The 24,213-nt window shown below is 65.5% G+C and overlaps 3 protein-coding genes across 4 annotated transcripts in view; 2 read left to right on the forward strand and 1 right to left on the reverse strand.

Annotated features, from left to right (window-relative positions):
* Window positions 1–3,387, forward strand: part of PRPF6 (pre-mRNA processing factor 6) — a 40,526-nt gene extending 37,139 nt beyond the window's left edge. The window contains exons 19-21 of the mRNA XM_045070773.1: window positions 140–254; window positions 2,313–2,439; window positions 3,117–3,387. Of these exons, the coding sequence (XP_044926708.1) occupies window positions 140–254; window positions 2,313–2,439; window positions 3,117–3,269 (395 nt within the window). The 3' untranslated portion in view covers window positions 3,270–3,387. The remainder of the gene's footprint in view (window positions 1–139; window positions 255–2,312; window positions 2,440–3,116) is intronic.
* Window positions 3,388–3,494: 107 nt separating this feature from the next.
* CUNH20orf204 (chromosome unknown C20orf204 homolog) lies at window positions 3,495–8,091 on the forward strand. Of its 2 annotated transcripts, XM_045070780.1 has the most exons (3): window positions 3,495–7,295; window positions 7,384–7,536; window positions 7,740–8,091. In XM_045070780.1, the coding sequence occupies exons 1-3, from the start codon at window positions 7,068–7,070 to the stop codon at window positions 7,875–7,877; spliced, it is 519 nt and encodes a 172-aa protein (XP_044926715.1). In that variant the 5' UTR covers window positions 3,495–7,067; the 3' UTR covers window positions 7,878–8,091. The 2 variants fall into 2 exon arrangements, with proteins under 2 accessions (XP_044926715.1, XP_044926714.1); XM_045070779.1 differs by having other exon boundaries at window positions 3,495–7,536.
* Window positions 8,092–16,680: 8,589 nt separating this feature from the next.
* Window positions 16,681–18,608, reverse strand: SOX18 (SRY-box transcription factor 18). The gene is made up of 2 exons (XM_045070633.1): window positions 18,139–18,608; window positions 16,681–17,961 (listed from the first exon to the last, which is right to left on the reverse strand). The coding sequence occupies exons 1-2, from the start codon at window positions 18,491–18,493 to the stop codon at window positions 17,141–17,143; spliced, it is 1,176 nt and encodes a 391-aa protein (XP_044926568.1). The 5' UTR covers window positions 18,494–18,608; the 3' UTR covers window positions 16,681–17,140.
* Window positions 18,609–24,213: the final 5,605 nt, after the last annotated feature.

Below are 24,213 nucleotides of genomic sequence, written 5' to 3' on the forward strand. Positions count from 1 at the left end.
GGAAGACCTAGCCGCAGTCTGAGGACACCCCGGGTTAGGGTCTTGGCCAACCCCTCTTGGGGTAGCCTGCTCGTGGACAGGTTGCTCCTGACAGCAGAGGCGGGGTCCGAGTGGGGGTGTCCTTGTGTCTGAATTGCAGGTGTCCTGTGGTCGGAAGCCATCTTTCTTGAGGCAAGGCCCCAGAGGAAGACCAAGAGCGTGGATGCCCTGAAGAAGTGTGAGCACGACCCCCACGTCCTCCTGGCTGTGGCCAAGTGAGTGGGGGTTCCTCGGGGGGTGGCTGAGCCTTGGGACCTGATGGAACCTCTTAGAGTCCTTGGCCACTCCAAGGACTTAGAGCTCCATGATAAAGCACTTTTTCTTTGACCCAGAGCAGCCCTGTCTGTGGGCAGAGGCCATGCAGCCCTGTGCTGACCCGATGGCGGAGGCCGACCCTGACCACGAACGGGCAGCTTCCTCTGGGCCCGGCCTCCTTCCTTCCATCCTGACCCTTCTGATGGGACGGGCACTTTTAAAGTGGCACTTCACGCCTGCACTGTCCTGAGTTGTAGGAGACAAACCTGCTCACGATGGTCCACACAGAATTGAAGTAATAAGCAGAGCAAGGGGCTCTGGGCGGGTTTTCTCATGGGAGGGAGAAAGCAGAGAGCTTCACCTTGGTGATCTCAAGGACGGTCCAGGGTCTGTCTGTCAGGCCCAGTCAGTCTGCCTGGGGGCGCAGAGATGCATGGACTGGAGACCATTGTTCCTCCGGGGTGCATGAGCCTGAGAGCAAGAGGAGTGACCCCAGTGACCCCACTCCATCAGCTCGAGTGTCCAGGGCCGGGTCAGGAGCGTCCTGGGGAGCCATTTGGTGTGCAGGGCAGAGCCTTGGGAAGATCTAGTGACATTGTGGCTGGTGCTTGGGGGGCCTGAGAGCCGGGTGGGGGTTGGGTATGTTCAGAGGAGGCTGGGAGGTGACTGGTTGGTTTGAGGTGGACGGTCATCAGGAAGAGCCTTGACTGGGCTCCCAGGACTGCTGCTCAGGCCTCACCTCGGGGAGGCAGCACGTGTGGCCCTGGAGCTCCTGCGTGCTGCCGTCGCCCAGAGCCAGAGTCTGGCCTACCCCAGGGGAATATACGGGCCCTACTCCCTCGGGTCCTGCAGGGCATGTCGCCAGCCGCTGCGAGGCTGAGGGCACCGCGCCTGGAGGCTTCCCACCCACCAGCTCCTATGGCCCAGCCTGAGCCCGCTGGGGACCCCTCCCTCCTGCCTGTGCTTCCGCCTCGGGAGTGACTGTTATGTATGACTCCCTGATAGGGCGGCCATAAACCCTCGTAAAAGGCTTTGCAAAGTCAATAAGTCACTCCTTGCTGTTCTTAGGTTGCTGTTCTGCGTACCTGCTATCAGGGTTTGTGCTCTTTAAGTCATAGTTTATCTAACATCGAGCAATTAAGAATACCACAAGGCTTAAAAAACAATCAAGCTATCAGGGCACAAAATCACTCTGTGTTGTAACTGAGGCTGGTCCAAGCAGCTGCCTGACCCTCGGGCTGGTGGTGCGGGTGGTGCCGGGCGCTGCTCTGGGGCCTGTAGCTATGGGGCCAGAGGGGCTTGAGGAACAGCCCCCTGGAGCTCCGGGCAGTCAGAGGGTCACCCCGCTCCCCCTCCTGCCTGCACTGGCGTGTTGGGAGGGTGCTCACGGGTCCTCGTTTGGTTTCCGAACTTCCTCGCTCGTGGCTTCTAGCATGGGCTTGGTTTTCGGATGTCCGCGTCTGCTGCGGGTTCAGGTACCTGGGGCTGACCCAAGGCCCGTCTTGTCAGGTGGGCTGGGTCCTCCCGGAGGCGGCCAGAGGTGGGCAGAATGACCCCGAAGGTGTCCATTGACGAGCAGGTTGAAACTTCACTTTTCTCTGATCAAAGCCTTAATTTAGGTTTTTGTCAGGTTTACGTTGATCCTCTAGTGTTTCATTCAGAGGAAGGTAATGACTTACAGGAACCAAGTTCTTGTGTGTGGGTTTTTTAAGAAATAGCTGTTTAGACCCCTGAAGGACGGCTGAAGGTTAGTGACTTGGAGCGACCCCCAGGGAGCCAGGCAGGCGCCATTCCTCAGCCCTCCTGTTGGGAGCCTGGGGGCTCTCCAGGGAGAGGGGCAGAGTCTGCTGGCCACCACAGGCCCTGGGCTCGCCGTCCGCCTCTCGCACGGGCAAGCTGTAGCCAGAGGAGGCCAGGGCTGGGCCGTGCCCGGGCCCTCTGTGGCTTACGCTGGCCAGCACCGCTCAGGCACCCAGACGACACCACTTACGGGTCCCCGCACCGATGCTTCCGGACAGGCTGTTCTGGAGTGAGCGGAAGATCACCAAGGCCAGGGAGTGGTTCCACCGCACGGTCAAGATCGACTCGGACCTGGGGGACGCTTGGGCCTTCTTCTACAAGTTTGAGCTGCAGCACGGTACAGAGGTGAGGCGCCGCGCACGGTGGCCAGCGACTGGAGTGTGGCCTCACAGTAGCAATGGGGGTGGTGTTCTGGCCCTAAAGATTCACCTCGTGCCCCAGCGAGTTTTGTCCTACACATGAGCCCGGGGGCAGCGTGCTGGGAAGCCTAGGCAGCAGCCACTCGTCCCCACCGCTCCCAGCACTAAACGCTGTCAAAGCTGTGCTCGTGGGGGTGGGGGATAGGCTGTCCTGGGGTCCCCACAGGAGGTGCCGGCGCTGCTCTGGGGCCTGTGGCTATGGGGCCAGAGGGGCTTGAGGAACAGCCCCCTGGAGCTCCGGGCAGTCAGAGGGTCACCCTGCTCCCCCTCCTGCCTGTACTGGCATGTTGGGAGGGTGCTCACGGGTCCTCGTGGAGCTGTGCCACGTGGGATCGGGGCAGCGCCTTGTGCAGAGAAGGCAGGCTCAGGGCAATTGGGCATGGCACAGACATGGGCTGGACTTGGCTCCGCCCGTGTGTGCTGAAATCAGCTCTGGGGAGGGTCCATGTGGTGGGGCTTGCCCCCTGGCGGAGGGACCATCTCAATGAACACACGGGAAAGATGGCTCTGCCCCCAGCCAGGCCCGTGCCTGTGGAGCTGGGTGAGCGTGGTGGGCCGCGCAGGGGGCTTGCCTGACTCGCATGCCCGCTGGTCTCGGCCCAGGAGCAGCGAGAGGAGGTGAGGAGGCGCTGTGAGAACGCCGAGCCCCGGCACGGGGAGCTGTGGTGCGCTGTGTCCAAGGACATCGCCAACTGGCAGAGGAAGATCGGGGAGATCCTCGTGCTGGTGGCGGCCCACATCAGGAACACCTTCTGATGGTCCTTCCAGGCCCTGTGGCCGCGGCCCTTGGGGCAGCACGTGCAGGAGCATGGAGTGGTGGGGCCCTGAGCTGTCTGTCCTGCTCTTTAATTAAAAGTTTTCCAGGTAGTGTGTCCGGGTTGGTGCCCTGCAGGTTTTCTCCGCGCCGCCTCCCCACACAAGCAGACTCAGGTTTGCGACCCCAGTCGGCTCACTGAGGTTCCTGTTTTCACGGGGGCCACTTGCAGACGGCCTCTGTCCCTCAGAGGAAGCTGTGTGCCTCCCTGGGAGAAGGGGCTGAGCACGTCCCGTTCTGGGAGCAGCTGGGACAGGCTCTCCTGGGGACTCATTTGTCCCCTTTGGGTGGGGGGCACCCTGCAGGTCTGCCCCCCAGGGTAGGTAACTTTCCTAAGCGATGCAGACACCAGGCCCCACTTCTAACATGCCTTCCACAGTGTGTTGCTGAGGGTAACTGTGAGGCCCCTCGGGTGTGTGCTGAAGGGAAATGTTACCAGGACGTGATTTTCTCACTTGCGTGTGGATGAGTTTTTGCTGATTTATAATCAGCAGTTTTGCTCTGAAGCGCGTAGAACCGCGCATATCTCTGGGTTGAAAGATGCGTGACCTGGGGGGCTCAGCGTGTTCTCACTGCGAATGCTGTGTGAGGACCAAGGCCTTGCTCGGGCTCTGGACCCTGAGTGTGTGTCCATCTGGAAACCAGCGGATTCTCTTAGAAGGGTGCAGACATGTGGCCAGAGGCTGTGGGTTGCCGGGAGGCCGTCGGCCGGGGAGAGGAGATGCTGGTTGTTCTGTACAGGGTGGGGAAGAGTCGCGGGCGGCTGCTCCCCCATGTTCATGCGAGAAGATGGCCCCTGGCTGACGTGGATGAGGGGGCCCGTGGTGGGGCTCAGGCACGACCCATGGCTCAGCCCTCCCCGGGTGGCCCGGGTTGGGGAGCGCTTGCCTTGACATTGCTCCTGAGGCACACGCACCTTTGCCTGGAGAGCGCAGGCCCTGCTGGGTCCACCGCTGATGTGCTGGGAGCCCAAGGACGCCACCAGCCCAGAGTGGGCAGCAGACCACCCGTGTGGCCTGGGTCCCCCTCATAGACTGTGGGTGGGAGACGCCTCCTCTTCTTCTCAGCCCGAGGAGGGCCAGGCCTGAGAAGCCATGTGGGGAGGCTCACAGGGTCTTCACGGGGACTGAGACTCCTTCCGTCTCCTGGAGGAGGCGAGGGGGACCCTGCCTGTTACACTGAAGACGGGGTCCTGAAGCTTTGGAGACCTTGAAGACCGGCCAGTTCCTACACAGACATAGAAGCCAGGGCCCTGGCAGAAACCGTGACTCGGCCACGGTCGTGGGGGTGGCTGGCACCCTTCTGTGCCCTGAGATGGACATGGCTTCTCCCCCACACCCCTCTGAGCTCACTGTCAGGTGAGGCCTTCTGCAGAGTCCTTGGAAAGTTCCATTGCGTCTGGACCATCCGGTGTGAATGTCGTCTTCTCCTTTGGACGGGGGTCGTTTGCTCTGAAGTGCTGAGACCACTTTCCTCCCCGGGAAAAAAACAGACCTTGGGTTTTCTGTAGCTGACACTTCTTCAGTTCCAGCTCAGGGCACGCTGGCTTCTGGAGGCTGCCCTTGGTCTGCGGTGCGGGCTGGAGGGATGACCAGCTGGGCACCGCCACGCAGGGGTGTGGTGGCCCAGCTCCGGGAGAGCCTTTTTTGGCAAGCGGCCACGACTGCCCCCAGCAGAAGACCCCGTCAGCCCAGGAGAGCTGAGCGGCAGGAGGAGCCTGGGACATGCCACACCTGGGACCTGCGGGGGCCGGTGTCTGTGTCGGGGGCCGGTGTCTGTGTCGGGGGCCGGGGCTTAGGCCCACCACCCCTCCTGCCGGCAGCCAGGTTCCCAGGAGGCAGCACCTACTGACCGCCGAGGAAGGCCGCCGTGGAGGGCTGCACAGGCCCTTGGCCTCTTCTGGCTGCCCGCCCCCACCCCCTGCAGCTGGGCCCTGCTCTGCCCACCAGACACCCCACCGCTACCTCAGCGGAGTGTATCTTCCCGGGGCTGGTGGCTTAGTCCGAGACCCACTGGGTGGGAAGAGAGCCCGCAGCTGCCGGGCTCCAGGGGCAGGTTCACTGAAGAAGCAGTTGGATAGGAGGTGGGGGAGGGAGGGGAGGGCTGGGATCCTGGGGCCTCCCTCCCGCTCCCTCCCTCCTGTGCTCCGGGGAGCCAACTTCAAAAGCCTCCTCTGCCTGCCGCCAGCCGCCCTGCCGCAGCCTGTCCTGGGAAGCCCTGCTGGCCAGGCTGGGAGCAGGAGGCCCTGGAGCGGCAGCCGCACTCCCTACCTGAGGACCCAGGGTCATGTGGAAGGCCCACCGCCGGGAGTGAGGGCGGGCCTCGCCCCGAGAGGCCCATGGTGAGCTGCGCTGGGCAGTCGAGGGGGCTCACCCACGGCTGCGCTGCGGAGGGTTGGGGAGGGAGCACAGCCTGAGGGAGGCTCTGTGACCCTCTGTGCCCTCCTGGGAAATCCCCCTCGGTTCCGGTCCCCTCGGCCTGCCAGACCTGGCCCTGGGTGCTCTTGCCTGTTGTTCCCGGTGGGGGTGGGGGGGGCGTGGGGAAGGACGGGGTCTCCTGGCCCCCCAGGTCAGCCTCCTGGTGCCATGGGCGCATGGCTCTCCCTTCAGCACCCACAGCTCTGGCTTTGGCTGGGACCTCTGACCGGCTGGGCATGCCTGAGGGCAGCCTGGAGGAGGGGCTGGGACAGATAGAGTCTGCTCCTCCTGCCAGGCCACCCCCCGGGGCTCTGCCGACGGGGTGCTGCTCAGTCAGGCTCACCCCTGGGCGGGGAAGCGGAGTCGAGTCCTGCGTCTCACTGGCTTCGCAGGATTAATTTTCCAGTGGCTGTTGGACTCTTGCCTGGGGGCCTAAGGGTGGGTGTGTGGCCCGGGGTCTGGGAACTAACTGCTCTCTGAGTTTGGTGCTTGGGGTTCTGGGTGGGGGTGGGCTTCTCCCCCAGCCAGGCCCTTCTGGAGGGGGAGGCCTGGAGAAAGGTGGTGGGGCCACAATGCGGCCCCTTCCTCCCTTGCCTCTGGGGGTTTCCCCAAGCCTTCCCCTCCCAAAGGGGTGTGGCCTTGAGCTCTGAGCCCTCAGCCTTGTCCTGGTTGGGCTGCAGGTGCAGGGGTACCCGGTTTCCCATGGCTGTGAGAGCTGGTTGTGACGGATCTGTTGGTGAGCAGTGGGAGTAGGTCAGTTCTGCCCCTGCTCTGGGGACCCCCAAGTGAGCCGAGCTCTGGGGAGCAGGGGCTGCTCATCTGGAAGAGAGCCTGGCTCTGCTGGGGGTTGTGTTGGGAAGTGTGGGGATGAGTTCAGGCATGGCCCGGGGAGAGGCTGTCCCTAGACCGAGGTCAGCCCTGCCCCGCAGCCTTCCAGGCTCTTGGCCCTGTGCTTCTGCCTCTGGAGCCCCTGTCCCCTCCTGGCTCAGTGGGCCTGCCTTCCCAGCGCCCTGCCCCGTGCCCATATCATCCACCCCACCCATCTCTGCATGAGCGCTGAGCTGTCTGGTGTGCAGGCCCCACTGCCTGCCTGTCCTGCTAGATCCATGCCTAGTCCTGAATGGCACAGTGACAGCTCCGTTGTAGACCAGCTGCGAGACCCCAGGGGATGGCTGTCTTGGGGGACTGTCCGAAGCAAAGTGCCTGAGGGGTGGCCAGAGGGGAGGCCCCCTGCACAGGCCCAGGCGCCCCAGCCTGACGCCGAGTCCCTTCCAGGTGCCTCCCAAGCCTGCGCTCTGGGCAATCCTGCTGGCTCTGCTGGGAATGGCGCCAGGCCAGTCGGGGCTCCGCACCTGCAGCGTCCCTGACGTGCTCCGCCACTACCGCGCCGTCATCTTTGAGGACCTGCAGGCAGCTGTGAGGCAGGCTGGGCCAGGGGCAGAGTGGCCGGGGCCAGGCTCCCCACACCTCCCTTTCATTCACAAAAACCTGACTGGAGCTGCGCGCCCGGGATGGCGGGGCCTGGGGGGGGCGGTCTGCAGTGCCCAGAAGGTACGGAGTCCACGCCCCCAGTCCTGCCCTCCGGGGGCCTCCCCACAGGGCTCTCCCCAGCCCCCACTTGCCTCCCTCCCTTCCCCAGGAGCACGGTATCCTACTGTCTATCGCGTCCCTGGGTCGGACCCTGCGCAGGGTGGTGGCCCGGGGCCGCCGCGGGGCCCTGGAGAAGGCAGCGTGGACCGTCGCCATTCGCACCGAGGCGGTGATGCGGCGCCACTGCGGGACGCTGAGCCAGGTGCGCGGGCCCACAGCCGGGTCCCTCCCCTTCCACGGGCGCCCCCCCCCCCCGCCGCACCGCGCCTCCCGTGGCACAGTGACAGCTCCGTTGTCCCAGACGGGGGCACCGTCTGGGAGCTCCAGGGGCCAGACGCGAGCCTGGGGGTGGGGGCGGGGACGGCGGGGACCGTGGGCGCTCGCTGACCGTCCCGTCCCCGACAGCGGAGCCGGCGGCCCAAGACGCGCCCTCCCCGGAGTCGCCGCGGCCGGAGGCGGCTCCTCGTGCGCGCCCTGGACGCCGTCGCCACCTGCTGGGAGAAACTCTTCGCGCTGCAGGCGGCGGCCCCCGGGGGTCCCTAGCGCGCGTCCTGCGCGGGCCCAGGAGCAGCCGGCGGGGCTGCGGGGCCTGGGCTCGGGCTTCGTTTGCGGCCGAGCGCGGTCCCTCCCTCCGGTGGGCCCCGCGCGGCGTCCCGGCCCCTCCCGCGCCGCGGCCCGCGCTCCTCCGAGGGCCCGAGACCTGGAGATGATGCCCCCGGACGCCAGGCCAGGACTCAATAAACTGCTGGTGCTGCGACCGGTCGTCTTCCTTCGCCCCCGCATCTGCGGCCGCGGGGAGGGGGCGCTGGGGGCCGCGCGGCACCCGCCCGCGGAGCCGGCCCGCGCCCCGCACCTGCGCGAGGACCGCGGCGCTGCGCTCCCGGCCTTGGGCAGCAGGGGGCGGTCGGGACGCCCCTTCCCGGCGGTCGGCCCGGGCGGACGCGGGGTGCGGGTGGGGGTGGGGGCTCCGGCGGGCCCTGAAATGTCCGGTATCCGTCCTGCTCCGCTCTGGAGTGGGGGAAGGGGCGGACACGGAGGGGAAGAGAAGGCCGAGCTTTGTGAATTCAGAGCAAAACAACCGGATAAAGGAAACGGGCCTGAAGCGAAGCCAGAGCCGCCGGCCCCGGCTGCAAGTGGGGCCGTTTCCTGCGGCCCCGGGAGGGCCGGCCGCCGCCCCTCTCTGGACGCGGACAGGCTGGTCAGGGTTCCACTCTTGTGCTCTGGGACCGTATGTTTGCCTGGCAGGGTGCGGGGCTGACCCTGGACGCCCCCAGCCACAGACGCAGAGACGGGGGTGTGCACGGCCCCCTCCCCAATCACACCCGATGGGGAGGGAGAGAGGGTCAGCTAGAGAGAGCCCCTGGCCGAGGAGGACGCCTGGTGGACCCAACACCCATCACACTCTTCTGTGGATGCTGGACGGACCCAGCAGGCACCAGAGCAGGCCTTGCCTCTGGGGTACCCTGGCAGAGCAGAGACAAGCGGGGGGTTCAGAAGGCCGCGGTGGTGGGGCAGTCCCCACTAGCACAATGTGAAGAGCTGGACTAGCTGACCTGGACCCAGCTCCCGGCCGCACACGTGTGAGCACATTCAGTCTGTGCGACGGAACAAGGGTCCCTGATGAGACCCAGGCCCTGGGAGGTCATCCCTTGTCCCAAAGCCTTAAGAGCTGGGCAAGACCCAGGCCCGGAGCACGGTTACGGCCCATGTGCGCCCTGTGCGCGGGGCGGGGAGCCAAGCTTCCCAGACCTCAGGGGACCGTCAGTCGCCTGCCACCACAGTGTGAAGCTGCCCTGGGGGCTCCGTCGCGGTGAGGGGGACACCTACGGTGCAGGTACCCTGTGCCCCGTGGAGCATTCCACGGCTCAGGTGTCTGCAGCCTGCGCTCTGTGAGTGTGCCATGGTCTGGAGCTCGAGGCCACGGGAGGAGGCTCAGTCGGGCTGAGAAAGCAGCCCAGGGCTGGAGGGTCTAAGCGGAGGGCGGGTGCTGGAGTCCAGATCATGAAAGAACCCTGTAGCTTGCACAGACATGGAATGTGGGGTTTGGGGCCGTGTGGTGGAGGTGGGGCCAAAGGCGGTGGTTTGGACTGGGGCGGGTGAGGAGTGACCCAGGCAATGCCAGGGTCCTGGCCCGAGTGCCTGGGTGTGTCCTCGTGTGGGCTTGGAGAGGCCTGACGGAGGAGTGGACGTGGGTGTTGTGGCCCCCTTCGCTGGACTCCTCTGCCCTTGCCTGCATGTCGGGGTGGCAGGAAAAGTCCCAGTTTGGTTGGAGCATCAGTTAGGGGGCCATCAAGTTGAGGGCGGAAGGTCAGTAAGAGAGTGTAAGGGTGTGGGTGTAGGAACAGGAGGGGGACAGGCTCTCCATGGAGGCCTCCACCCTGCTCCTGTTTGCCAACAGTCTCCCTGCACCGACGTCCGGCCCAGACCCAGAGCCTGAGGCGACAGCATTCCTCTCCAAGTGGCATCAGAGCACAACTTCTGGGGCGTCAGGCCTACTGTCCACCCACGGTTCCCCCTTCCCACTGCTGAGAGCAACCAGGCCGTTCCTGGGAGGGGTGGGTGGCGAGGGGGCAGCCCCTCCATCTGCCAAGGCTGAGCAACAGCTGGGGTGGGGGGCAGCAGGAAAGGGAGCAGAGGCCTCAGAGTTTAAGGGATACAATCCTGAGTCCTAGACCACGACCCTGTGAACGGGCACACTGAACCTACTGTTCTCCCTGGAGGCTCCTACCAGAACCCGTGTGTGTGTGTGTGTGTGTGTGTGTGTGTGAGTGTGTGTGTGTGTGAGTGTGTGAGTGTGCACGCATGGGTGTGCTGAGGGGCTGGCCATGAGGATGGACACACAGGTGCATGTGTCCTGGACCTGGCCCAGCCCCCCTGCCTGGCAGAGCCCCCCTCTTCCAGGCAGCCCTCCTGAAGTCTAACTCTGGTTTGCCCTGGCAAGGTGAACTTGTTGGGGCAGGGACTGGAGGCCTGTAGCCTGAGCCCCCAGTGTCACACCTGACGTGTTCTCAGCGTGAGCCCCGATCCCCACCCGACCCTGCCCTCCTGGCCTTTCGCTCCAGTGAGCAGCCTCCATGCCCAGCGGAGACCCACATGTCGTCTTGCCAACCGCTTGATAACAGGCCAGCATCGTAGGTGTGGAGACCGAGACCCTTTTCCCCAAATCGCACACCATCTGTATCAGCGTCCTGGGGCTGCTGTGACGGTCACAAATGGTGTGGCTTAGCACAGTAGAGATTTCTTCCCTCGTGGTCCAGAGGCCCGAAGTCATTGTCACGGGCTGGAAGTCAGGCTGTCGTCAGGCTGTGCTCCCTCCTGGGCCATATCCAGCCCGGCTTCCCACAGCCACGGCAGGCTCCCTCCTCCACGGAGCCTTTTCCTTCTGGGTTTGTGTGTGTGTGTGTGTGAAGATTGTATTTATTTATTTGACAGAGAGACATAGTGAGAGACGGAACACAGGCAGGGGGAGTGGGAGAGGGAGAAGTTCCTGCTGAGCAGGGAGCCCCAAGCAGGGCTCGATCCCAGGACCCCAGGATCATGACCTGAGCCAAAGGCAGACGCTTCACCAACTGAGTCCTCCGGGGGTCCCAGCCTCCTCCTTCTTAGGAGGCTCTTTGCCCACAGGCTACGGGCAACCTGCGTGAACCAGGATGATCTCAAGATCCCGAGACACACCTACCAAGAGCCTTTTTTCTATATAAGCCCCGACCCACGGGCGCTGGGAGGTGGCCCTCTCTCTCCTGGGGCCACCATCCCACCATGGCCATGTTGTGGCTCACATAGGATGGCAGCAAGTTGGGCTTCTGGCTCCTGGGACAAAGTCCACTGGCCCAGGGTGAGGGTATCCCAGCCAGAGCAGGCCTGGGGGCAGGAGGAGAGCCACCGTGACCTGCCAAGACACAGAGAGCAGAGGGCCAGCCAGGGTTGCTCGCTCAGACCCCATGCTGTTTGCTTGTGTGTTCGGCTCTGAGACCCTCCTTGTGGCCCATCACAGCACAGAACCGCAGGCTGGATCGGACCGGAGCCAGCAGAGGTGCAGGGACACAGGCCGGGACAAAGCTGTGCAGCGCGCCCCTCCTTGCCGCCGTCTGGGGCAGGCTCGTGGTCGGCTCGGGGGCTTCAGCCGTGGCATCCCCTCCGGTCTAGCGCCTTCTCAGCTGCTTCCAGGGAGGTGGGGGCTGGGTCCCTGAAGGAGGGGCCGTGCCAGGGTGGGAGATGGGGCTGCGGGGCACAGGCCAGGGTTGTGCAACTTCCTGAAGCCAGGGAGCCAGACCCCCCGTGTGCAGCGCCAGAAGGAGGGGGGGCCAGGCCGACTTTGAAGGGGAGCCTGTGTCCCGCAGCCTCCCCAGACGGGGAGCTTTTGAAAGAACATCTGGAACATGGGCGCCTGGCAAACCCTGCCCTGGATTGGAAAACCAAACGTTCATCCCGCCTCTGCCACTTGTGTGTTCCCCGCCCTGACCACCCGCTCCTCTCTCCCCGCCCCCTTCCCCACCTCTGCCTCTCTGCAGGCGCCAAAGACCACATGGGGGGTCCATCCAGCCCTGCGTGCTGACCCTTCAGAGGCCCCTCCCTCCTCCACGTGCCTCCCTCAGGGGTCCCTCCATCGGCCTGGCCGGTGAAGCAAGGGGAGGTGGTGGGAAAGCCGAGCATCGCCCGCGCCCAGACCCTGGGCAGATGCGCTTCCCGTGCGCCTCGGGACAGGATGGGAGCTCGCCGGGCCCTGCACCTGGCGCTGGGCGCCAAGGGGGCGTGGGCTCACGCTCTGGCCGGAGGAAGCATCTGCGGCCAGAGCTGAAGGGTGCGCTGGCCTGGCCGGCACTGGGCCCCTGCGTGTGAGACCGCGGGTGGGCCCCCGGCCTGCAGGTGTGCAAGGAGACGGCCTGGGCCAGCTGGAGTTGGTGCGGGAACAAACACGTCCCGGGCTCCAGGAAGCAAAGCCAGTGCTCAGGGCTGGGGGGAGGGGGGTGCCAGGTGCTGGAGCCCATTGTCCCTGCCGGCAGCCTGCAGGACCCTGGGGGACTCCCAGGGACAGTCCCCATCCTGTCCCCTCCCGAGGAAAAGACCCGGCTTTGTAAACACAGACGAAAACAACCACCATTATCCCTCCAACCCCAGCGAAGCCCACCTCCGAGGCCTTCCTTCTGAAGAACCAGCAGGGGTTAACGCTTGCTGGGGAAGTGAGTCCTTGTTTGGGGGGAAATGGGCAGGTCAGGACCTGGGAAGGGGAGTGTATTGTGGGGGAGGTGGGCCAGCTTGGGATTGGACGCTGGTCCCTGGGTCACCTCTGGGCTGTGGCTGGGATTTTTTGGTCGGTTTTAAGTTCATATTTTATTTTATAGTAATGGTTCCATCCAATATGGGGCTTGAGCTCACGACCCCGAGATGGAGAGGGGCAGGCTCTTCCCACTGAGCCCGCTGGGTACCCCGAGCTGTGTCTCGAGGGGACCTCTGCTCACGTCTGTGCAGCGGCAACAGCCTGGCTCCGTGGGATCCTGCCCCTAGAGCCCACTTGGGACCCTTGTCCCCTGAGGGGAGGTGGCTGGGGCTCCTCGCCAGGTGCGCAGTTCCCGTCCTGCAGTGCACCGGGCCTGTGCGGGGCGTGAGGCCAGGGGTCCCCAGCTGGGGCCCAAGATAAGCGCCGCACCCGGCGTCCACTTCCTGCACCTCCTTACATTGCCGCCGCCGCGCACCCCTTCCTGTTTTCTCGGCGCGTAGGCTGGCAGGAGCGTGGAGTGCGAGGCGGGGTCCTGGGGCACAGGTTTGGGTAGTGAGGGTTGGGCCGGGGTGGTGGGGCATGAGGCAGGGTCATGGAGACAGGGCTGTGTCCTGGGGGACAGAGTGGGACCCCAGGAGACATGTGGAGGGTGGGGAGCTCCCACCGCGCCGAGCCAGCGGAACCCCACCTGGTGTCCACGCGGGCTCCAGGTGGGGAGGGAGCCCAGGAGGCATGTGCACACAATGAGGAGGAGCCTTGGCGTTCCCACGGCTCTCGCCAATCCTGGGCCAGGGATTCCCACACACCTGGCCGAGACCCTCTGTGGACTGGAGCCTGGTCCTTGGGGCCCCTCCTCAGGCTGGGGCAGGAGTGGGGCAGGATGTGGGGAGGACTCAGACTGAGGCTTGGGCTGGGCTGTCGGGTTTGCAGGTCAGCTGCTCCGGACCCCCCTTCTGGGGGCAGCTGCGGTAGCATAGGGCTCTGATGTGCTTAGCCCACCTGCCCACACGTATAAATGTGTGCAACTTTCATGAAAACACACACGTCACGCAAAACCGCTGTGCCCGACGGCCGGCACGGTCTGGTCACGCAGAGGGGTACGGTTCAGCCTCGCAACGGAGTGGAAGACACGACACCACGGATGAGCCTTGAAGATGTCGCACTCTTAATGCACGTTCGGTTTCGTTTCTGTGCCACGTGCCAAACAGGCCGGTCCACAGAGAAGGGGGTGGGGGACCCGGAGGGCTGCGTGTGGCCACTCACCCCGGAGGGCTTCTTGTCGAGGCGAATGTTGGGAGGAGAGGCGTGGAGGCCACGTGGCCTTACAGCTCTGTCTCCAAGGGCGGACTCCAGCGCGAAGCTGCCCGGACTCGGAGTCCCGGGCAGGACTTGTACGGTGTGGCTCAGCGGCTGACTGTCCTGGTGTGTGTCCAGCGGAGAGGAGCGTGCTGTAGGTCCATCCTTGCCCATGCTGGGGTGGGGCATCCGAGCTCAGCCTGGGCCCTGATGTGTCTCCTGGTAGGCTGTGCGGCTGGAGGTGTGTGTGGTGTCCCCAGGTGTGTCTACTGGAGAGAGGGTGCCCCTAACCCGTTCCGTGCCCCCGCCTCCCTGACTTCCTCCCCTGGGCTGTTTGCTGGGGAGGGCACGACACCTGGGCCCGGCTGGGACCTGGGCGTGGGAGCTGTAGCCCGTGCCAGCCAGGGCTGCTGGGACTTCCCGCCAGGCCCTAGGCCAGAGTCTGTTCCTGGCCAGCCTGACTCAGCGGGGGCTGGGGGTGGGGACTTCCCTTCTCTGACCCTCCAGGAGGCAGGTGGGTGGAGCCAGGAGGGTGAGCGGTGGGAAACCTGACCCAGGGCTGGAGCCCCCAAGGCCCCAGGGGCTGTGTCCTACACAGGGGCAGGTGGGGGGGGCACTGCTCCCTCCTGAGGGGGCCAAGTCAGGCCCCTCAGAGAGGGCCCCAGGCAGGGCGCTGGGCCGGGGTCCTTCGAGGAGACCCCTCCCCGCCCTCCTGTGCCAGCCCACCACCGTGGAGGAGCTGCTATTGGAAACAGCTGCTCTCTGTGGGAGGCCCTCTCCTGTTCCCATTCTGCTCCTGGACTCCTCCAGCCCCTGGCCATGGGGCCTGCTCTAAAGTGGGCCCCCCACTGCCCTCCCATGGCGGGAGGGATTTCCAGGTGTCAAGCTCTCTGCCTTCTCCCTACTGGGCAATGGTTCCTGCTGTCCCCCTGGGGGGCACCCTTGTGGCTCCCCCGCATCCCACTGACCCCACCGGCCCTGGAAGGGGGGACCCTCTGGGTGGGGCGGTCTGAGGAGCCCAGAATGGGGGAGGGGAGACTATGACTCCAGCCTGTGCCAGGAAACAGGGGAGACACAGCTGGCCATGTCTGCTCATCTGCGGTGTCTCTGCGGTGTCTCTGCGGTGGACAACAGGTGGGATGGGGGACAGTGGTTCAGCCGAGGCCGGAGGTCCTCAGTGGGGCTTGTTCACACAACGGGACAATCTGGACTGGTGCTGCCTCCTCTCTGCCCTGGCCAGTGGGTGCAGCATGTGGAGGGGAGGTCCACACCTGGGTCAGAGGCTCCTGGGTCCCCACAGTGGGGCATGCTTTGGCTCAGCCAACGCAGGACGCTAGGGGTCGGGTCAGCTGTCCCACCACTAAGGGGTGGGCCCAGAGCAGAGCAGGAGGCCACAAGAGCCGGTGACCTACACTCATGGGCCCTGCACGTTGGTCTCCACACACAAGCCGAGGACTCGGCACTGCGGCCTCAGTGCCCTCCCCTCCAAGCCCACGACAGACGTGGCTGGACCGGCCCCACCTTTGTGCCTCCGTGTCCCTGCCAGGCACCATACTTATTATGCATACTCGGAAGGAGCCTTGTCCTTGGCGTCCTGTGGACTGTATGTGTCCCCCCACCACCCTGGGTGTCTCTCTGCACTTATGAGTTCATCTCCTGCCTTGTCTGGTTCTGTTCCTTCATGCCTCTGGCTCAGTCTTTGGATTTTCTGGACCAGCTGCTGATGGGGTGGGCCTGGGGGGCTCAGGTACAGCGGTCCCCAGGCTCTGTCCGCTTGGTGGGGAGCTCTGGCCAGTCAATGCCAGAGGTGACGTCACTGCCCCCGAGAGGCTGGATACCTGTAAAAACAGTCCCACAGCCTGTTCACCGCCCCCGCCACACACACACACACACACACACACACACACACACTGAGGCAGCAGCACCAGATGTGGGGACACACACACACCCAGCCGCAGACTCGGGACAGACACACACAGACGCACAAGGTCACGTGGTCATCCTCATGGATGCCCCCATGGTCACAAGGTCACAGCCATGCTGGGAGACTTCTGCACACACTGGGTAGCCGGCTTGCTGGCCGTCCTGGAGCACAGGCAGCGTCCAGAGAACCCCGTGACTCCCACACACACGGGACACTGAGCTGTGAGCGACCTTTCCACATCAGGGTGTCCGCGATCAGCTCCCCATGAGGGACTGGGGACCAAGGAATCTGGAGAGAGGGGTGTCCAGTTCTGCTGCAAGTGGGGGAGGGTTCATGGGAGAGGCCTGAGCCTCCCTGCTCGGTCGTTGACCTGTCCCTAGTAGAGCCTGGGGAGGTTACTGTGGGGTGCAGCATGGCCATGGTGCTGCTGCCCCCTCTGGGGACTCTGGTTTAAAAATGACAGACGGGGGCTCCAGGGTGCCATGTCTGTTACAGCTGTCACAGGCCAACCCCCTTGGAGAGGACAGACCTGAGCAGTAGTGCCTGGGTTTGAAGAAAGTTTTAGTTATGTATTTATTTATTTTTATTTTATGTATGTATGTATGTATGTAGTTATTTACACCTGGCATTTTAAAGAGACGAGGATGACGAAACTCGGGTGGGGTGGGGGGGATTTCCGACCCCTTTTAGGCTTCAGTTAAAATGGGGTGTGGGACAGGAGGGGAATGCAAGTCTGGGAGGGTGGGGAGCGCCCACACCTCATGCGTCCACCAGCTCCATCTGCCGGCTAGCCTGGAAGGTTGGAGAAGTGGGTGCTTTGGGACCCAAGCTGGGGGGGCTCTGTGGGGGAAGGGCACGGCCAGGATCATTAAGTGACCCGCTCCCCCCTCCCCCAACGACCACAGGTGTTCAGAGGAGAGAGCCAGTCACTTTATTGTGGCCTCGCCTGGCTCAGGGGGCGACCCAGCTCCTGCTCCTGCTTTAAGGCAGACAAATAGTGGTACTCTTCATATTTAAAGAGCCTCGCTACATGGGTGCTTTTGGTCACTGAAACCCCTTGGAAGAAAAAGTTTAAAAGTTTAATTAAAAATTAAATATATTGTATTAAGTATATAAAAAAGGCGAAGTAAAAAATACAGCCTGGTTCTAGAAAATACACTGCCAGAAAAGAATGAGACGCTTCAAGAACTGCCCTGGCCGGGCCAGCCAACGGGTCCTAGGCCTGGGCTTCCTGGAAGAGCCCTTGCAGGGCGCCCCCGGCGCGGCCGAGCCCTGCGCCTGCGAGAGGGACAGAGCGGGGGTGCACAGCAATACCGTCGCGCCCGCGGCGGGGAGCAAGCGGGGCGCGGGCCCGGGGCCGCCGGCCGCCTAGCCCGAGATGCAGGCGCTGTAGTAGACCGCGCTGCTGGCGTCGGACAGCGCGGCGATCAGGCTGCTCTCCTCCGGGCAGGACATGGCCCGCGGGCCCAGCTTGGCCAGCGCCACGTGGTACGGGAGCCCGGCGGCGTCGGGCCGAGTCCGGCTGCAGTTGAGGTACTGGTCGAACTCGGTGAGGTCCACGTCGGCCCACAGGTCGGCGGCGGGGCCCAGCGTCTCGGCGGCCTCGGGCGGGGGGGCCTCGGGCGGCGGCGACAGCGGGCCGGGGTACGGGCCCGGTGCGGGTGCGCCCAGGGCGCCGTAGTAGAGGCCGGAGAGCGGCGCAGCGGGCGCGGGCGCGGTCCTGAGCGCCTCGGCCAAGGGCGCACCGTAGCAGCCGCCGGGGTCCCGGGGCAACTCGGAGGGGGCGTAGGGCGCGCGGAAGGCTCGCAGCGCGCAGTCCTCGGGCGCCGCGGGCGGCGGGAAGAAGGCGGCCTCCCCGGGCTCCAGGCCGTCCAGCGGCGAGCGCTCGGGCGTGGGCAGCCCCAGGCCGTCGAACTCGGCGCCCAGCGGCGGCAGCTCGCGGAAGGCGCGCGCCGAGCCAGGCGCCGCGGGGAAGGGCTCGGGCGGCGGCGGGGGCGGCGGGGGCGGCGGGGGCGCCAGGCCCGGGAGCAGGAGGCCGGGCTCCAGCCGCCGGGCCTTGCGCGCCTGCTTCTTGCGGCGCGGCCGGTACTTGTAGTTGGGGTGGTCCCGCAGGTGCTGCACCCGCAGCCGTTCCGCCTCCTCCACGAAGGGCCGCTTCTCCGCCGCGCTCAGCTCCTTCCACGCCTTGCCTGCGGGGCGGCGGGCGCGGGTCAGCTGCCGTCGGGCGGGCGCGGGACCCCGGGCGCGCACCGCGAGGGTGGGGCGCGGCCCCCTCCCCCGCCCGCCCCGGCCCAGCCCCGCTCCGGGTCCCCCCGCGCCGCCCCCCGCCCCCCCCGCCCCGCGCCCGCCGCCCCCGAGCCCCTCACCCAGCATCTTGCTGAGCACCGCGTTGTGCAGGTCCGGGTTCTGCTGCGCCAGCCGCTTGCGCTCGTCCTTCGCCCACACCATGAAGGCGTTCATGGGCCGCCGGATGCGCGACTCGTCGGCCGCCGGGCGCTCCCCGCGGCCGGCCGGGCTGAGGCCATAGCGCCCCGGCTCGGGGCTGCGCGGCGGGCTGCGCGGCGGGCTGGGCGGCGAGGCGGGGGCGGCGGGCGCGGCGAGGGCGGCGGCGGCAGGGAGGCCGCGCGGCTCAGCGGCGGCCCCGGGTCCCGGGGCCCATGCACAGTCGCGGCGGGCGGGCGGGTCGTCCTGTGCGCCGTAGCCGGGCGGCGATCTCTGCATTCCAGCTGGGCGCGGCCTGGGCGGAACGGAGCGCGGGAGCGCGGCGGCCGGACAGCGGGCACTCGCGGGGCGGGCGCGGAGGGCGCGGCGGGCGGCGGCGGAGACGGCGGTGGCCGCGAGCCGGGTGGGCGCCCAGATATAGCGGCGCGGGGCCAATCGGCGGCGGGCCGGGCGGGGCGGGGCGGGCTGGGGCCGCCCCCTCCCCCGGGGCTCCCTTTCTTCTCCGACCCGGCGGATTCCACCACAGCCTCCTCTGCGCAGCGGGCCCCCCGCGCCCTCTCTGAGCGAGGGACCACCCCCCCAGCCGCCTCACCCCGAGCGCGAACGGGCGGCTCCCGTGGGCTGGAGCTGGGGAAGGGGCATCCTCATTGGGGCTGTCCGGCTCTCAGAGACGAGCTGCCGTCCCCACCCACGGAGTCAGACCCCCGGACCGTCTCTGGGGGAGGGCGGTCGCCCCCTCATGAAATCACACTGGGAGGAGGACAGGGGCGTATTTTAACCCATGTTCTTGGGAGGCTTCCCAAGAAGCCTTGGGGTCTAGCTCAAAAGAAGGGGGCACCCTGGAAAAAGTTCCCTGTCTCTGGGGGGAGCGTGTCCTGGGTAACCGCAGCGCATCACGTCCCCAACCCTACACTCACATGTGGAATTTTAACCACTGGGGGCTCTGAGGCCCCCTGTTTGTCCGTGGGGCTCAAGAAGACAGAATTGGCGTTCCCTGCCTCACTAGCAGAGCCCACTCCAGACGGGGAGAACCTGAGCGCTGGACACCCTGGACCCACAGCCGAGTGAAGGGAAACCAGAGGGCGTGGGGACCTCCACCGAAGGTGCAGAGTCCCAGGCCTTGCTCCCCCTCCCGCGGTCTGCTGGGGTGAGGGGCTGGGACCGGCTGCACCTGGCCACCGCCCTGCCGGGCTCCCACCTGGCCAAGCAGTAGAGTGAGGCCAGAACCAGGGTTGGGGGAGGGGGAGGGCAAGGGGGGCCTCCCCTGGGCCTGGGTGGGTTTCCAGGGGCGCTTCCCGCCTCGCCTCCTCCAAGTCTGGGAGGGGCCTGGGCTCCAGGAACTGGGGGGTCTGAAGGGTCTCCCCTAGGACTGTTGCCCTGCTGAGGCTGGGATGAGTGTGCAGCCCAGGATTTGTGTGGCCCTGCTCCACTCCCCACCGAGTGCTGGGAGCTCCACATTTCAGGGCCCAGGTATCGGTGACCCTGGGCTTATGTGGCCAGAGGCTCTCAGTCCCCTGGCCCTTTTAGTGCTGTGAATGGGGAGCGTCCTCCAGCCCCACCCCACCGGCAGCTCCTGAGCTGCCCCCAGGAGCCCTCCTGGTTTGAGGAAAGACCAGCACCCCCACAGAGGTCCCTCAGCCTGAGGGCTGCTGGGTGTCCATCCTGTCTCCGCGTAGGGTTCTGTCATGGAAGGCCTCATCTGACAGCTGGAGGAGTGAAGCCCTGGGTGTCCCAAACTGGTTTCGAGATCCCTGAGACCCCACAGCCCCATTCATCACGTAGAACTGGGCTGATGTACTGGGGGCCGTCAAGGCACCAAGGTGTGGATTCTCTGGGTCTAGGGGAGAGCTCAGCTTTTTCCAGGAGGCAGGGGAGGGTGGGGGGCCCTGGGGTGGGCAGGTGCACAGTCCTCTCCCAGTGGGGCCAGCTCCGGCCTGGCCAGTGTCAGTGGGTGGACTGGGCACCAGGGCTGGGAGCAGGACTCCTGGCTGAAGAGACGGCCCAAGAAGCCAGCACCTGCTGGAGACGGCCCTTACCCTTCCAGGTGCGCTCCGAGCTCACCGGCGCCTGGCTTAGCCTGGCCGGGAGCTGGTCTGGGTTGGTGGTCCCTGGGGCTTGGGAGGGAGCCTTGAGGGTCCTCCACTGCAATCTCCCCCGACATTAGGATGGATCTAGGCTGATCCGGCATCACCTGACCACAGCCTCGGTCCCCTCCAGCTCCCCTCCAACCCCCCGGCCCCAGGAGAGCCACCTTGCCCAGCACCAGCCAGCGACCCTCCCTCTAGGCAGAGCTGTGCTGCTCAGGTGTCCAGCTGTCCTGTCCTGTGGGCTGAGGCTGGGCAGGGCAAGAGGAGAGCCTCCTGGGGTGGCTCCCTGCCTCTTCGGAGTCAGGCTGTCTTTCCGTGGGTGCGCATGCTGCCCTGCTCAGGGTGAGGACGGTGGTTCTGACCCACTGGCCAGATGGGAAGACAGTGGGGGGTGGGAACTGCAGTCGGGGTGGCCCTGCCCCTAGAGCCCCGGGCTGGGGGACACACACACACACACACACACCCCATCTATGCAAGGGCTGGTGGGGGGGTGTGGTCAGTGGTGCCTGGGGGAGGGGCGTAAGATGTGTGTGTCTGCGTGCTTGTGTGTGGTCTGTGTGTGTCTGTGTGACAGGGAAGGTCTGTGTCTGTCTGCTGGAGCGTCTAGCGCTGGAGTCTGCCCACGGCCTTAGGAGCCAGGTGGCGGCCGAACTCTGCCACAAGAGGGGGTCCCACAGGGTAGAATGAGGGTCCTGCTCAGTGAAACGCTCACCCTCAACACCCACCAAGGCGGCGGTCCCCAACAGCACAGCTCCATCCAAAGTGGGGGTGATTCGTGAGTCTGGGCCATTTCTGTGTGTCTAGAGCCCACCTTGGGCTGGCCTGGCCCAGGTTGGCTCCTGCCCACCCTTATGGGGGCCCTTTGTGCAGCCCCCGGTGCCCCAGACAGAAAAGTGGAATAGAGGGGCACGCTTTCTCTGCAATGTGGGGCCGGGCTGAGTGCTGAGTGGACACTGCCCTCCCTGGCCTCCCACCGCGCCCTCGATGAGCCAGGACCAGACCCCCAGGCTCTGGGTGAAGCCTGCAAAGGATGCTGGGCAGCTCCCCTCAGTGGCTCTGGGTGGGGGATTGGCTGGGCTCTGGGAGTGGCAGACCTCCCAGGCGCTGCCCGGGGCACAGACCTCACAAGCTCCCACCCGCCTGGCCCCGGCTGCTGCAGGAGCGGGAGTCTGGGACCAATTACTGAGTCCCTCGGGGCCGGACCCTCCTTCTGTTGGAAGGTGGGGGTAGGGTCCCTGTCCGACACAGGTCCAGGTGGAGGGGAATCTTCTGTGTCCTGAGACCTTGGCTTGGAGCCGGACTGCTCGGTGCGAATCCCACCTCTGGGTCCTTGAGACCAGGAGGCTCTGGGCCTGGCCCTCATCCTGTTGCTCCTTTTTCAGACCCTGCTGCAAGGGCTGGGGTTGAGGGCGGGGAAGGCAAGGTGCCGGGTCAGCCTTGACTTCTGCCCAGGGGTCCGGGCTTCAGAGGGAACTGCCCAACGGCCTAGAAGTATAGGCGCGCATGTCCCTCCCCAAGCGACAGGCCGGTCCAGGTGGACTCTGGGACTCGTGCCCCGCCGCGAGCCTTCTGGCTCTCAGCCCCAGGATGCTGGGCCTGGTGTGGCGGGGCTCCCAAACACTGTGGGCCTTGCTCCTGAGAAGGGGGGCGGGGGGCAGGCGTGGGTGCTGGGCTCAGCGGCAGCAGCTGTCACAAGGGTCAGGCTTGGCGGCGGCGGGGACCCGGGTCTCGGGCCCAGCTAGGTGTTTTGGGAACTAGGGTGTCAGTAGTCTCGTGGGGGTGTCAGACTGGCTGAGGGTCTGGAGCAGAGGGGACATGGTGTGGTCGCTGTGGGCCTTTGGGTGTGTGTGGGGGGGACGGAGGCCAGCGGGACGGAACAGGACGGGGCTCCTTCGGGAGAAGGGGCGCAGGGCCGTGTGGGTTTGAGGAGGGAGGCGTGGGTCGCCTGTGGCAGGAGGCATTCGCAGGATGCCCCAGGGCGTCCAGGGCTGTTGGTGTAGAAGAGAGGCTGTTGCTCCGGCCGAGTGGGGCCGCTGGATGCAGCGAGCCCCGGGGCGGCGTGGGGTGGCCCTGTGGATCCTGGGGGTTTCGGCAAGCTGTGTGGGCCCGCCGGCGCAGCAGGGGCTCCATGGGAACCAGGCTCTAGGTTTCCGTGGCAACAGCAGGGCGGGGCCAGGAAACGCGGCTCAGGAAGGAAGGCCACAGCTGTGAGGAGGGAGCCGGCGGCCTGGCGGAGCAGGCGCCAGACACTCTGTCTGTCCAGTCGTCCGGAGGGCCCGGAGCCCCTGCCCTAGGCCCTGCCTCCCCCTGGCCCTGCAGACCCCCCGATCTGCGCCCGGGGCCCCTGCGACCATGGCTGTCTTTATTCCAGGCAGCGCGCCCGGGATCTGGGTGGGCAGGTGTCCTAGTCCTGCAGGAGCTGGGCCCCACTCTCCTCAGGGGCTTTTGGAGGAGCAGAGGCGGGGCTGTGTGGGTGTCCCGGGCAGTGCCCCCCCTGACCTCCCTGCCTGGGCTGGCCCGGCCTCTTTCGCTCTCCTGCCAGGCTCTGGTGACAGTCCTCAGCTGCCCTGGGAATGGTGCAGAGAAGGAGCGGAGCCCCCAGTGGGCCCTGCAGCTTGTGTTTCTTTTCTGCTGCTGCCCTAGCTTTGTGACAAGCGGCTTTGATGGCCCAACCAGCTGGGACTGCCAAAGGGGCTGGGGGGCAGGTCTGTGTTCTTGGGGACCACCCATCCCTTCTCATTCATTCGTACATTATTGAGTGCCTGCTGTGAACTCAGCTCTGTTCTAGGAGACAGTGAACAAAACAGACCCAAGTCCTTGCCTGGGGAAGGGGGCTCCTGTTCTGCTGGACAGGGACAGTCAATAAATCCAGAAACAAGGCAAAGTATGGGGTGCCAGGCTGCAGAGTGTGCTCTGGAGAACGGTGGTGCTGCCGGCTGTGGGGGAGGGAGGGGCCATGTCACGGGTACGCATGGCCTGTCACTCTGTGACGTAACTTTGGAGACAACCCCAGAAGGGAATGTGTACAAGAGATGAGGTGATACCTGGAAAAGAGTGTTGTACACAGTGGGAGCTGCATGTGCAAAGGCCCTGGGGCAGTGAGGTGTTCTGATATAGGGGAAGAGCAGGGAGTGCAGAAGGGAGGGGAGAAGGAGCTGTGTGAGGCCTGGGGGGGTCTAGGTCTTTTTCTCTGAGGGAGAGTTGATGACTTAGGAGGGTTTTGAGCAGAGGAGGGTGTGATGTGACTTCGCTTTCTACAGTCTCAGCAGAGCTGCTGTGTGGAGATGGACCTGGGCAGCTCAGGAAGGAGTGGATGGGGTCTGCTCCTGGCTGCCCGTGGAAGGCCGCCTCCCTGGGGAGTTTCCAGGAGGGCAGTGGGGGTAGTGCGCGCAGACCCACGGGAGAGGCTACGGCAGGGACCCTGTGGTTTGGTGCCCTGGGAGTCAGATCTCTTCCTTTCACCCACAGCCCTGGACCCCCCCCCCACTCCCACTCCCCCACCCCCCGCCCCTGGGCCTCTGGGGATGGGGAGGGTGGAGTGGCCGCCAGGCTGGCGGGCAGGGCAGGGAGGGCTGCGTTTCTGGGAATTGTGTGGGGGAAGCACATTGTTCGAGCCTGGAGCAGGCGGCCAGGGCTGCTGCTGGCCTCTAGGGGATGCCTCCTGGCTCCCCCAAGTACTGCCTCTGGGGGAGGGAACTGGGACTGGGCCAGGGCTCTGGGCCGGCCTGGGGACTTTCCTGAAGATGCTACTGTGGGTGGGCAGCTCTTCCCACTCTGCAGACTGAGAAACTGAGGCCCCAGGAAGGGCTGCGGCAGTGGCGGATCTGCTAGCGCCTAGGACGGGGCGGGGGGTGGGGAGGGGCTCCTGCCGGATCTCAGTCCCTGGTCACTGCCCTGCCTGACCTCAGAGGC

Source organism: Mustela putorius, unplaced genomic scaffold (genome assembly GCF_011764305.1).
Source record: "Mustela putorius furo isolate JIRA1106 unplaced genomic scaffold, ASM1176430v1.1 tig00003972_pilon_pilon_pilon, whole genome shotgun sequence".
Lineage (NCBI taxonomy): Eukaryota > Metazoa > Chordata > Mammalia > Carnivora > Mustelidae > Mustela > Mustela putorius.

Coding starts and splice junctions, on each gene's coding strand:
- CUNH20orf204 (XM_045070779.1), top strand. CDS start 7,068: ATGGCGCCAGGCCAGTCGGGGCTCCGCACCTGCAGCGTCCCTGACGTG. Junction 7,537..7,739: donor ACTGCGGGACGCTGAGCCAG/GTGCGCGGGCCC, acceptor CGTCCCCGACAG/CGGAGCCGGCGGCCCAAGAC.
- SOX18 (XM_045070633.1), bottom strand. CDS start 18,493: ATGCAGAGATCGCCGCCCGGCTACGGCGCACAGGACGACCCGCCCGCC. Junction 17,962..18,138: donor GGTGCTCAGCAAGATGCTGG/GTGAGGGGCTCG, acceptor GCCGCCCCGCAG/GCAAGGCGTGGAAGGAGCTG.